This window comes from Mchenga conophoros, linkage group LG4 (genome assembly GCF_057382185.1).
Source record: "Mchenga conophoros isolate Kocher_MC1m ecotype Shallow Benthic linkage group LG4, M_conophoros_male_GT1.1, whole genome shotgun sequence".
In the NCBI taxonomy this organism is placed as follows: domain Eukaryota; kingdom Metazoa; phylum Chordata; class Actinopteri; order Cichliformes; family Cichlidae; genus Mchenga; species Mchenga conophoros.
In genome coordinates this window covers 25,297,887-25,311,312 of record NC_140529.1, presented here as the reverse complement: position 1 = coordinate 25,311,312, position 13,426 = coordinate 25,297,887, and the positions used below count along the sequence as shown (strand labels likewise).

General features: G+C 41.4%; 1 protein-coding gene across 1 annotated transcript in view; it reads left to right on the top strand.

Moving 5' to 3' along the window:
• Positions 1–10,542, top strand: part of adcy9b (adenylate cyclase 9b) — a 40,319-nt gene extending 29,777 nt beyond the window's left edge. Inside the window, exons 3-10 of the mRNA XM_085271237.1 lie at positions 2,099–2,209; positions 2,603–2,859; positions 4,241–4,343; positions 4,956–5,164; positions 6,252–6,411; positions 6,633–6,775; positions 8,066–8,089; positions 8,558–10,542. Coding sequence (XP_085127363.1) covers positions 2,099–2,209; positions 2,603–2,859; positions 4,241–4,343; positions 4,956–5,164; positions 6,252–6,411; positions 6,633–6,775; positions 8,066–8,089; positions 8,558–9,917 — 2,367 coding nt within the window. The 3' untranslated portion in view covers positions 9,918–10,542. The remainder of the gene's footprint in view (positions 1–2,098; positions 2,210–2,602; positions 2,860–4,240; positions 4,344–4,955; positions 5,165–6,251; positions 6,412–6,632; positions 6,776–8,065; positions 8,090–8,557) is intronic.
• The last annotated feature ends 2,884 nt before the right edge of the window (positions 10,543–13,426 follow it).

Here is a 13,426-nt window from a genome sequence, read left to right as displayed (position 1 = left end):
TAGCCATTTTTATACATAGTTCCCCTTTTTTCAGAGGACGTTTGGATAGTTGTTTCATGGCCAAGTGAGACCCGTCCCAACAAACAGACAAAGCAGATGTAATATCTCAATCTGATTCTAAGTGTTGAGATTTCATTTAGCTGTTAACTGACACTCCATATGAGGTCTGAAGAGATGCAGATGAAAGCGAAGGAGGACCATCATTGGGCTGAAAACCAAAATGAGAAGAGAGAGAGAAAAAGTCAATGGACAATTCAACAATCTGATGCGTTGTTAAAAACACTGAATGCACTGACCAGCTGTGAAATAGACTCTAAAGCAACACCCGGGAGACAACAGCTCACAGTTCAGAGTTTATTGCACTGGAAGGTTTTTTTCACAGGGATAAGTGCTGGAAAGAGTCTCTGGTAACTCAGAACAGCAACTCTAGGAGAGAAGAGATGAGAGTTACTTCCAGTCTACGGCATGGGCGAGCACCAGAGTAATGAGCTAAGTGAATGTTTCAGAGTTGCTTACTTGGGATGGGCGCGGAACGAGCAGTGGGGTGAGCCACTGGTTGGGGAAAAAAATCTAATTGACAGGAGGGTGAGCAGGCAGGTGGTTCGAGAAGGTGTTGGATATTCTGGAAAATTCTGAAGAATTGGATATTCTTTAATGGCCAAGACAGTCATCTGAGCTTGGCCCAGTAGAGCTTGCTTTTCAGTTACTGAGGACAAAACTGAATACAGAGAGACACATAAACAAGCAGCAGTAAAAGCCTGGCAGAGCATCTCAAGGGAAGAAAAACAGCATGTATTGTAGACCTCAGGCAGTCATTGACCGCAAAGGATTTTCATCCAAATATTAGAACAATCTTTATATTCATAATAATTTTAGTTTGTCTGACTGCGTATAAAAATGGCTGTAATTCCTGAACAGTTAATTCGGTACTTTTGTTAAACGCCTTAAATTAAAACTGAAAGTCTTGGTCCTTTATTTAAAATCCCCTATGGTGGTGTACAGAGGCAAGACTATGAAAACTGTGTCATTGTCCACACGCTTATGGACCTACCTGTGTGTCCATCGCCGATCTTCTCCTTATTTCTGCCTTGAAGGGAAATTTTCACATTTGCCAAAATTGTACCGCCATAACATACTCAGCAAAACCCTTAACACATCATTTTTTTTATTAATTAGCCTCAAAAACCTTTACTGCTGTAGCATAAATTCACCCAAATTAATCATCTGTTTGCACCCCGCGATCTCTGCACAGCTCTTTTATCTCTACCCGGACAGGTGGAGAGTGAAGGTGCAGTAGAGAAAAAAGGAAGGCATGTGAGTGATAGAAGAGGTAGGGCTGGAAGGTGGGGTTGGCTTCTCATCCCAGTATGGAAATGAGTTAACTCAAGCAGAGGGGACCTTGGAAGTACTGCCAAAACCTGTCTGCCTACCACTGATCACTTCTTCATTTGCAGCTTTTCATCTTCAGCGTAGCTCTCACACAAATCTGGATGAGTCTCACACTGAAGGATAAGACATCTTAGAAAAAAAAAGCTTAATAACTGTGAGCAGGTGAAAGGATGAAACGTGAACGGCAGGCGTAATCACAAATGTTTCCATGTTTTTAATGTGACAAGTAGGTGTACATTATTTGCCATCTCTTTGTATTTACATTGTTTAAGCTACACAGTACTACTTTATGGCACCTTGTGCTTCTCTGTGTCATGGTCAGTCATAGCACAACAAGTATCACACAGATCTCTCGCTCTCGCAGACACACTCGCCTGAAAATAAAGACCTTGAGCCAGTGCAGACCTCCTACACACAACTTGTTAACTCTTTTATTGCCATCACTGTTTTTTAAACATTGAAACATACTATCATAAGTGTTTCAGAGTTTGTTAGATTAATTTAAAACATGTTAGCGTTCCTGCTTTGCCTTTTAATGGCACATTTTAGCTCTTTTGCCCTCACAGCAAAGCTGCATCACACCGACGTATCTTGTTGTATTTTTATCAGCTCGTATGCTCTGCTTGATCTGCGTCACTTACTTCATGAATTCTCTTCCTTCCTTCTCTACTCCCTTTCCTTCTGTGTCACCCGTCTAATCACCCCACAGTCCCCCTGTCTTTCCTGCAGCGTGGCACTGATAGCAGGGGAGGATCAGGTCCTGGAAGAAGGCATGGTGCACAATGGCTGCCATGACGACCACAAGACCAACAGTGGCAAGGTTAGCTAGTTGATACCACCTTAACAAAACAGAGAAAACAATATTAAACAGTCAAAATGTTATTTGTCTGACTTTCACATTTGGAAAGACTCATAGTCGAGTCTACTTTTTGTCATTATGGTTCTAGCAAATATGGGCACATAGAGATATTTCATTTACACATACCCGGCAGCTAAAAAAGGTCTCAAAAATAGTTCAAAGAAGTAGAACTCTATGGGTCCCAGATGAACTGTGCCACAGAGACAACCATTTAAATTGGTGCAGCTGAAGCACAGCCTGTAACTTTCATATTTCCTATTCAGACTCCTTCATACTATTTCTGACCCATTTCCACAGCCACATCACACGTTCTTCTTTGTAAAGTCGAGTACCTCTTTCACCTCTTCACCTCAGGATGCCTCAAATTTGAAGTGCTCCCCAGTGATTTCTGCAGGCTGCAACCCCAAGGCTTTAAACGGGTTGCTTAGTCCTCGATTAGAAGCTTTGACCAACAGCCAGACGTCACTGTGTGAGATGCTGCAGGAGAAGGAGAAGAAGACATGGAGCGGAGGAGCCATGGGGATGGATCATTCAGCGCTCTTACCTCTGCGATCCAAGAACTTCAGGGAGAGGAGTGATGCTCACTTTGTAGATGTTATCAAAGAAGATAGGTAATCCAGCATTAACAATATGCAGTAGTGGCGTACTGTATAAATACATGGGCACCGAAATGAAGAAGAAATGGTCAGTGCATCATGGGAAGCCTCTCAGCACACTGAGTCTTTAGCAACATAATTAAGGGAGGCTTCAGGCCCACATGATCCAGCCCAAACTATATGCTTTATCAAAAAGGAAAGTTTTTAGCCTTAAAAGTAGAGACAGTGTCTCCTGAATCCAAACTGTGAGCTGGTTCCACAGACGAGGGCCTGAAAGCTAAAGTCTAATAGTTAAGTGCTCACATTGTGGTAACATAGTACTGTGAGGTCTTTAAGACATGATGTGGCCTGTATATTCAAGGTTTGTGTGTAGAGGAAGCCAATGAAAGGAATCTGGAAATATGCGAGAATATGATCTTCTGGATAAGCAGAACATTTTTCAGGACGCTTTTAGAAGTAAAGTTAAACAAACAAGTAAAGCTGATCTATTAGGCACTTTTCATAGACTATCACAAAGTGTTATACACAAAATGACTAAAATAAATAAGAACACTAAGTGCCATAATAGCCAAAAAGGATATAATAAAACACAATCTATTAAGAGCCAATGTAGAGAGTATAAAAGAGGAGTAGTGTTGGCTCCTGATAGACTCCAATCAGATAAATATAATTCAAACCAGTGCAGAGCATTTCCTTTAATGCCAGTGCTGCGTTCTAGTTTAAGTCATAAAATGTTCAACGTCATCAACAGTATTTAATGCAACACTGAAGTCTAAGAGGACAAACACACAGCAATGTCCACAGTCATAGACTTTAAGAAGGTCATTAGTAACCTTTACTAGTGCTTTTTCGGTGCCATGGTGAATTCAAGACTGTATCCATTCCATTTAACCATTCCTCTGCAAATGATCACATAACTGATTTACAACATTCTTTTTGAGAATCTTTTAAATAATATGAATATTGGAAATCTAATTGGATCAACTTTTAAGCAAAGTTAAAGGCCTCTGGTGGGTAGCCAGTTAGTAAAAATAAATAGAGCACTTAATGGTAAGACTTCTTTGAACAGCCTTCTATGAATGGGGTCTAATAAACACACTGATGGCTTGGATGAATTCATTATAAAGTTGGTTAGGAGAGATTAAAAAGCAATAATTGAACAATTAATACATTTTAGCAGCGTTTATAGTTGCTTTAGTTAACAATACATTTGTGGGAAGGCTGTGAACATATGTTTTTTCTTTAACATTAACATCTTATTTGTAAAGCAATGTCTGAATTTCACATTTGTGCTCTCACGTGCACCTCCATTGTCTACAAAATGCTGAGGGTTCCAGTGAATGTGTGAAAATGGCTGAAAGTACTTGTAAAATGTAACTTTGTGTGTCTCTTGCAGTCTCATGAAGGACTATTTTTACAAACCTCCAATAAACAAGCTGAGCCTCACCTTCCTGGAGAAGAGCCTGGAGTCTGCGTACCGGATAAGCTACCAGGAGGAGGTAGGTGTTTGTGTGTGATGAAATGTTGCCTAACATAGTTACCTTTGGTCTAGCTAAGATCTGAGAGTCATTCAGATAAGCACGCATAGTATGCTTGCTTGAATTTCTATATATTTATCTTAGCTTGTTCATGTTTTCCTCTTTGTCTGTGTCTGGTAGCCCGATAGTGCTGCGTTATGACCAGACCGCTCAAGACTGCGGCAAAGGGAAATCACTGCAGGACCTTAGAAGCAGTTTAGTTTTAGGTTGTGATGTCCTCTGCTGGTGTATCATCAGAAGTGCATCTTAAGGACATGGCTGCTGCTGTTGCTACAGTCTCATTAACAAATAATATGTAACTAATCACAAATAAGATTTATTGAAGCTTGTTAAATTTGTAACATTCATTTTTATTTCTTTTTTTCATTCTATTCAAGGGGGATCCAGCTTTTTTTTGTAGTTGCTCTGTGGTTAAATTTCCTAATATACCACCAGTATTAAGACAGATTTCCTCTAACACCTCATTCTTATTTATGAATCCCCTTCACGCTACCTTAATAAGCATATTTTTACGATTATACTCTTTCTTTTTTTCTTTCCTGCCCTCTGTTTCCTCTTTTCCCATCCTCCCAGGTCGAGACCCAAGCAGCGGTGCAGACATTTGCCAGCCCAACATTCAGTTCTTTCCTGGACATGCTCCTGTGCTGTTTAGTATTTCTGGCTCTTTCATTGGCCTGTTTCCTTCAACCGCTTGTTACCCAGCAGAACCCATCCACACCGGCACTCATTCTCACAGCTGTAGCCACAATTTTGGAGGTCCTGGCTCTGCTGATTGCCATACGGTGAGATACTGAATGCAGGAGAGGCTCAAGCCAGTCAGACATTATCAGAAAGTCTTGAACATATTTTATTAAATTAGGAGTGCAATACAAAGAATAGAATAGATTTATATTCCCTGTTAATAAAAACCAAAACTTTGAGCAGCTCTAGGCGGGGCAGCAGTATAAAAATAGACAAGAAATATGGAAATGAACAGATAAACACAGTGAGATAGTATATACAGAAATAATAGTGCAACATGATAGTAGTCGTATGGTACTGTAAGCACACCCTACCACCCTCACCAGCTGTTGTAGTCCTCACCACACTTGTTGACTGATAGAAGTTTGGCCATCAGGGGATGAGAGAGGTGAGTATGCTCTAAGATCCCAACAGACTAACGCCTCTTATGGGCCTTCCCGACTTGGCAGGAGAGGTGTGTGGTCCAGGTGAGGGCAGCCTAGATGTGCACACATCATCTCTACTTCTTTCTCAAGTATGTTGAGAGAAGAATTCTTGGTACGCTTGGATTTTCTGTAATACCTTATCATTGGGGCATTATAGGTTGTTGGCCCTGCGTGAGACTGGTGGCCTGTCAATGCTGTACCCTACCTCTTTCCCCCTTGACCCTGATAAGGATAAGTGGAGGAGAATGGATGGATGGTCATTATCATTTCCTTGTTCTTTTTAAGAGGGAAGAGATAGTAGAGACAGTGGTACTCTTATCTTCAAGCTGTGTACAACCCATCTGAGGGCTAAGTCCCAAGCTGATTTTTGGAACTTGTCTAACGCAAGAATTGAGTGGGTGCTTTGCTCACCTCAAAGTATATTTAAAAGATGACCAGGAGGAGAGACAGAAGAAAAAAATGTTGGCATGGTTAATATTGGACTTACAGGTAAAATCTGTGCAGAAAGAAAATGTATAGACCCTAAAACAAAAAGAGAGAGGAAATGTTTCCATCTATATCATATATAAATCAGCCCTTTAATAATTATATCTGCAGCCAGTTTATTAATCAAGCTGGGATCACATGAGAACACATAAAACTATAAAATCTCTCACATGTCATCTGTATCAGTCATCATTTTCTGGGTTTCTTTTCTCTCCAGGATGGCTTTTTATCTGGACAGTGTGCTGACCTGCACTCGAGTGCTGATGACGGCCATGTCAGGCTGGATAGCACGCCACTTTATAGGAGCTGTCCTGGTGTCCCTGCCTGCTGTGGCAGTATTCTCCCATGTCGCTTGTGACATGCATCACTCCATTCAGGTGAACTAAAATTTCATGTTTATTTTATGCTTTTAAAAAGGGATCTTTAGAGTATTAAATACTGCTACTGTTGTTTGATCAAGTTCTGCTTGTCTTACTTCATCGTTAATTATGTCTTTAACTGCTGTATGCAGTATGTAAGAAGTATTGTAGTTAGTATTGTTTACAGTATGATCTACACCTTTTTGACTGATATTGTGTTCTGTCTCTTGTTTTCCTAGTTTACCATGTTCATCTGCTGTGCTGTCATCATAGCTATTATTCAGTATTGTAACTTCTGCCAGCTCAGCTACTGGATGCGCTCAACACTAGCAACACTGGTGGGACTGGCACTGCTGGCTTTGCTCTTCAGCTCCCCCTGCAGGTATGAGATGCATTTATTTTACTGCGGAGACGTCAATAAAAGGAAGTAATAGTTTTGCTCTTTACAACCCATGCAGTATTTTTTGGCATGGTCATTTGGTCAGTTCACTTAATTATAAAGGATAATGTGATGATGAAAATTTCAAGGAGGGAGGTCCATTCAGTCAGCTTTTGTTTATTTCTCATTCATAATCCATAGAAACACATACATCTCACTTGCACTTAACAATCTCGGTCTCTTCGATAATAAGCTCATGGCGTCATTATACGCTACATGAAGTTTCCGTAAACTTGCTTTCCTGGAATTCACCTACAGATGTGCCTTAAAGTCTGTACATGCATTAAATTTACATAAGAGGATGTTCACTTGTGCATACATCATCAGACATTCCCTATAAATGTCATTGTCTGTCATTTGATCTTTAATAAGATATCCAACATACCTGACCTTGTATTATCTGATGGTTTAAACTCTGGAAATCTTTGGTGTTTGCCCTCTTTGGTTTACAAATCATGACAGTACGCTTGCAGGCATTACATCTGATGTCATGTTCCACAACATAACATAACATGTGAAGGAGCTGCTCTAGACCAGCACCACTAGGACTAAAGAGCACAAGACCATCTCCATAGATAATATGATTGACTAGCAAATTGCCAACCCTGCACCCAGTTTTTACAGTCATCATCACAAAGATTAAACAAACTGGGACAACATTTTTCTTTGCCTAACTCGATTGCTCACTGCAAATGGGGCTGAAATGGTGTCTTTCAACATCTGGTTGCCACTTCAATAAACTCTCACATTGTATTTAGCACCCTTCTTTAACTCAACTTGCAAAATAGGGTGTGAGCGCAATCCCCAAATAGTTGCCACAAGAAGAATTTGTTAGTTTTACAGTGATTTACAAAAGTCGTGCTGTTTTCTAAATGTGGTCAGGTTCATTTCGATATCAAGCGCAAAAATTAAATATCGATGCAATTAACAGTAAACTGTGTGTCTTAAACATTAGTAAATCGGTTTGCATGTTTGATTTAAATGTTCTCCTCCCTATATTTTGCACCCTGAAAAATGAACTCTTGGAAATACATACATAACAGGGTCAGTCGCAAAAATCTCTGCCTCAAAACTTTTGAGGCATCAATGACAAACATAAAAACTAATGAATTCTTTCCTCTTTACAGTTGCGTGCCATTTCATGCTATGAACAAGTATAATGTCCGTGAATTGAAATCATTTTTGATGTTCTTATTTCATGAATTAATGTTGCTTCTGCTTTTTCTCTTTCAGTGTCACTAAGAGTCTGTTTTTCTGGTAAGTATGATTATTGTTGATGTTTTGAAGTGCATTATTTCTCACTTCTCATTTCACATTAAAACTGGACAAAAAGCTTCAACTGAATGGGCTCGGTTATTATTCCAACCAAGCTCTTTAATCCATGTCAGCTTCCTGCCTACTTCCTACATTTGTCTCTCACTATCAAATAAAATTAAAGATAAAACAAGACAAAACACACTATGCCTTCAACAGATAGTGATAGTGAACTGAGATTGAATGGGTGAAATAAGGACACCAGCCAGACTCTAGGCTCTCTGCCACTGAGGTGCTCTGACTTTCTATTCTGAGCGATGGCAGTTTGATTTTGGTGAGATGCATTGAGTTTATAGCAAATGCTGCATTTGGTTATTTGTAATCGTAACAGCTGCACTATTTCTTAAAGTATTCTAAACTTTCCTTTCCCTCTTTCTTCTCTTTTTTCTCTTTCTTCTCTTTCTCAACCAGGTCTGATGGCCAGAACAACAGCAGCAGCAACAGCAACACCTCCATTGTCATGTCTGACAGCCCACTGGAACTTGACCCACAGACCCACCCACAGGACCTTCTCGGCCGTGAGGCCTGTGTGGCCTTTTTCCTCCTCCTTCTCTTGGTCTGGTTTCTTAACCGTGAATTTGAGGTCAGTTACCGTCTGCATTACCATGGCAATGTGGAAGCTGATCAACACCGCATCAAGATCCAGAACATGAGGGACCAGGCCGACTGGCTGCTACGCAATATCATTCCCATACATGTGGCCGAGCAGCTCAAGGTTACCCAGAGCTACTCCAAGAACCATGACAATGTGGGTGTAATATTTGCCAGTATTGTTAACTTTAGTGAATTTTATGAAGAAAGCTATGAAGGAGGTAAGGAGTGCTATCGTGTCCTCAACGAGCTGATTGGAGACTTTGATGAGCTCCTACGGAAGCCCGTCTTTGCTAATATAGAAAAGATCAAGACCATTGGTGCCACTTACATGGCGGCAGCAGGACTCAACGCTCAGCAGTGTGCAGATGCAGCACATCCTCACGCCCACCTCCGAGCTCTTTTTGAATTTGCCCTTGAAATGATGCGTGTGGTGGATGACTTTAACAAGAACATGTTAGGGTTTGGCTTTAAGCTTCGTATTGGATTTAATCACGGGCCTCTAACAGCAGGCGTAATTGGCACCACCAAGCTTCTTTATGATATCTGGGGCGACACGGTCAACATTGCCAGCCGCATGGATACCACAGGCGTGGAGTGTCGTGTCCAGGTCAGCGAAGAGAGTTACTGTGTTCTTAGCGGCATGGATTACGAGTTTGATTATCGCGGCACAGTTAATGTCAAGGGCAAAGGTCAGATGAAGACCTTCCTTTATCCTAAAAGCAGCGATAGTGGCCCGGTGCCTCAGTACCAGCTCTCAGTCTCTCCAGAGATCCGAGCACAGGTGGATGGCAGCATCGGGCGCTCACCCACTGACGAAATTGCAAGCATGGTCCCTGCAACCAGCACCACTGCAAGCAGTACTAATACTATGGTACCCAGTGCCAGCACTGGTTCCCCTAGTACGACAGGGCTTACTCACGTGAAAGAGGTAGATAGCCGTGAAAGACGTCCCACTGCAGAAACTTCTGCTGCCAGGCGATCAAAGTCTCACACTGGCCTGACATCTGTACATATAACCAATCTTGAAGGACCCCCTTCTTTGTCAGAAAACAAACAACTTATCATCTCAGCCCAGCAGGATACATCCCAAAGGTCAACAAATCCCCTGAAGGATATCAAGAAGGACAATTGCGAGGATGAAACTGGCGGTAATGTTGGCGAGTTAACCAGACTCTAGAAATCGTCAAGTGTGCCGCTTTCATCATCAATCCTCTACCCTTTAAGCTCTCATTCCTTCCAGCTGGCATGTGTAGAATCACTGTACATTTGGTCCTACTTCAGTTGGCGATGGAGGATGTGAAAAGACCCCAAGCTCTCGCCTCACCAGCCAAGAAGCAAGTTGTTTTTTTTGTGTGTGTTTGTGACAATATAGCCATTTTCACACATGCACTGCAGTACATAATTTTTACTAGACATTACCCAATTGAGCTGCATATAGGAGCACAAACATTTGATCAGACTTCAAATTGGCTTTCCACAGTAAGCTCCTTATAGCACAAAGTGTAGGCAATGTCCAGTTGGGCCTGTGTAAAGATAGAAAAGGCACTTATCCTGAGAATTCGTGGCAAAGGATGGACGTTATGTGTCCTGCTTCTTGCACATGCTAAGAAAGCAGCACCTTCATCTAAACCAAAAGGAGTATTTCCAGCAGCGTGAAGTGGACTGTCACCTGCAGCATGTGAGAAGGGACAATTGTAGATGTTCTGGTGGGATACAGTGGGGCAAAAAAGTATTTAGTCAGCCACCGATTGTGCAAGTTCTCCCACTTAAAATGATGACAGAGGTCAGTAATTTGCACCAGAGGTACACTTCAACTGTGAGAGACAGAATGTGAAAAAAAATCCAGGAATTCACATGGTAGGATTTGTAAAGAATTTATTCGTAAATTAGGGTGGAAAATAAGTATTTGGTCACCTCAAACAAGGAAAATCTCTGGCTCTCACAGACCTGTAACGTCTTCTGTAAGAAGCTTTTCTGTCCCCCACTCATTACCTGTATGAATGGCACCTGTTTGAACTCATCATCTGTATAAAAGACACCTGTCCACAGCCTCAAACAGTCAGACTCCAAACTCCGCCATGGCCAAGACCAAAGAGCTTTCGAAGGACACCAGGAAAAGTATTGTAGACCTGCACCAGACTGGGAAGAGTGAATCTACAATAGGCAAGCAGCTTGGTGTGAAAAAAATCAACTGTGGGAGCAATCATCAGAAAATGGAAGACATACAAGACCACTGATAATCTCCCTCGATCTGGGGCTCCACGCAAGATCTCATCCCGTGGGGTCAAAATGATCATGAGAACGGTGAGCAAAGATCCCAGAACCACACGGGGGGACCTGGTGAATGACCTGCAGAGAGCTGGGACCAAAGTAACAAAGGTCACCATCAGTAACACACTACAACGGCAGGGAATCAAATCCCGCAGTGCCAGACGTGTTCCGCTGCTGAAGCCAGTGCATGTCCAGGCCCGTCTGAAGTTTGCCAGAGAGCACATGGATGATACAGCAGAGGATTGGGAGAATGTCATGTGGTCAGATGAAACCAAAGTAGAACTTTTTGGTATAAACTCAACTCGTCGTGTTTGGAGGAAGACGAATACTGAGTTGCATCCCAAGAACACCATACCTACTGTGAAGCATGGGGGTGGAAACATCATGCTATGGGGCTGTTTTTCTGCCAAGGGGACAGGACGACTGATCCGTGTTAAGGACAGAATGAATGGGGCCATGTATTGTGAGATTTTGAGCCAAAACCTCCTTCCATCAGTGAGAACTTTGAAGATGAAACGAGGCTGGGTCTTCCAACATGACAATGATCCAAAACACACCGCCCGGGCAACAAAGGAGTGGCTCCGTAAGAAGCATTTGAAAGTCCTGGAGTGGCCTAGCCAGTCTCCAGACCTCAACCCCATAGAAAATCTGTGGTGGGAGTTGAAAGTCCGTGTTGCTCGGCGACAGCCCCAAAACATCACTGCTCTCGAGAAGATCTGCATGGAGGAATGGGCCAAAATACCAGCTACTGTGTGTGCAAACCTGGTAAAGACCTATAGTAAACATTTGACCTCTGTTATTGCCAACAAAGGTTATGTTACAAAGTATTGAGTTGTATTTTTGTTATTGACCAAATACTTATTTTCCACCCTGATTTACGGATAAATTCTTTACAAATCCTACCATGTGGATTCATGGATTTTTTTTTCACATTCTGTCTCTCACAGTTGAAGTGTACCTCTGGTGCAAATTACTGACCTCTGTCATCGTTTTAAGTGGGGGAACTTGCACAATCGGTGGCTGACTAAATACTTTTTTGCCCCACTGTACATGTGTGAAAACGGCTCACAGTTGGCTGATGTTATCGAGAGTGGAGGGTGGACCACAAAGATGGTCTTAGGCAGTAACGCACAAGAAAAGGGAAAATGTGACAGCTGACTCTGGACCTTCTCTTGCCTGTCGCAGATCCCATTATCTGCCATTAACTTATTTGATTATCTTTAAACCTTTAATCTTGATTATTTCTTTCATATGTCTTTTTAAGTGCCTTTAGAGTAGAATATTATGTAGACTAAGCCTTTATAAATAAGGGAATAACAACATAAAGGGAAAATTGTAAATTAGAAAGCTTTTCGGGAAGAAAAGCTTTGCTTTTGTTACAGGTTTACTTTTTAAACTATGTTTTGCTATGATAGTTTTGCCTTTTATTAAAAAGAAAAGCAACAATGTGTAAAACATCACAATATGTGACAAGCGAAGGGCAAAATTATGTACGAGTAAAAAAAAAAATGCACCGCACTAAAATCCTGCAGAGCCTGTGTCCATGTTGTTCTTGAAAACCAGAAAACGCATCAGGAAAGGCACAACGGGAACAAATCGGTACAGGCTAAAGGCAGACGAGGCTGAGCTGTGAGTTGTCGAGTGAGTGTATTGCTCTTATGCAGTGTGTGTCTGTATAGTAAGATCACTTAGGCTTTAATAAGGGGAGGTGCCTATGAGTTACTCAAATGACTGAAACTGCAGGTTTACAAATAGAAACTTGTTTGCTGATGTGGCAGCTTTTTCTCTGGCCTCAGTTAAGATCTTTGCATTGCCTCAGCACTGAGGCATGATGGTCTAAACTGCATTTAATCAGCATGCTCGCAGCATCATAGGCTAACTGCTACTAGTGTTTGTGCCCTCTGCACATCCAGACTCTTGTAGGAGCTCAAACTATCTAACTGTGTTTAGTGAGTATTTTAATGGGTCCTACAAGATGCTGGCGTACCTATAGAGTGTCTTAAATTGTGTCTTAATTTCTTTTTTTTAGATGGATTAGAGAATAAAACTGCCTGGGTTAGCTATGGATTACACTGTGTGTTAGTTGATTGTGTTTTAGGACATGGATGATCAAAGTGGAATGTCACAATAAAAATGTGTTTAATAGTGTTAATTGTTACACAAAACTTGAACTTTCTATCTGAGGCGTCTTAATCTACTTTCTGTTATCTAAAGGACATTACTGGATGCAAACATCTGGACACTTTTACAGCTTCATACTTTCAGTGACATGAAAACTTTACATAACGGCATTGTAAATGCAAACGGCAGTGCACCAAAAGGTATTTCATAGAAGGGTCTCTGTGCTTTTCGCTTTCCCTTTAATTTTTTCTATCTATAATGTCAGAACAGTTTTCATCTCTCTTGCTGTTACAT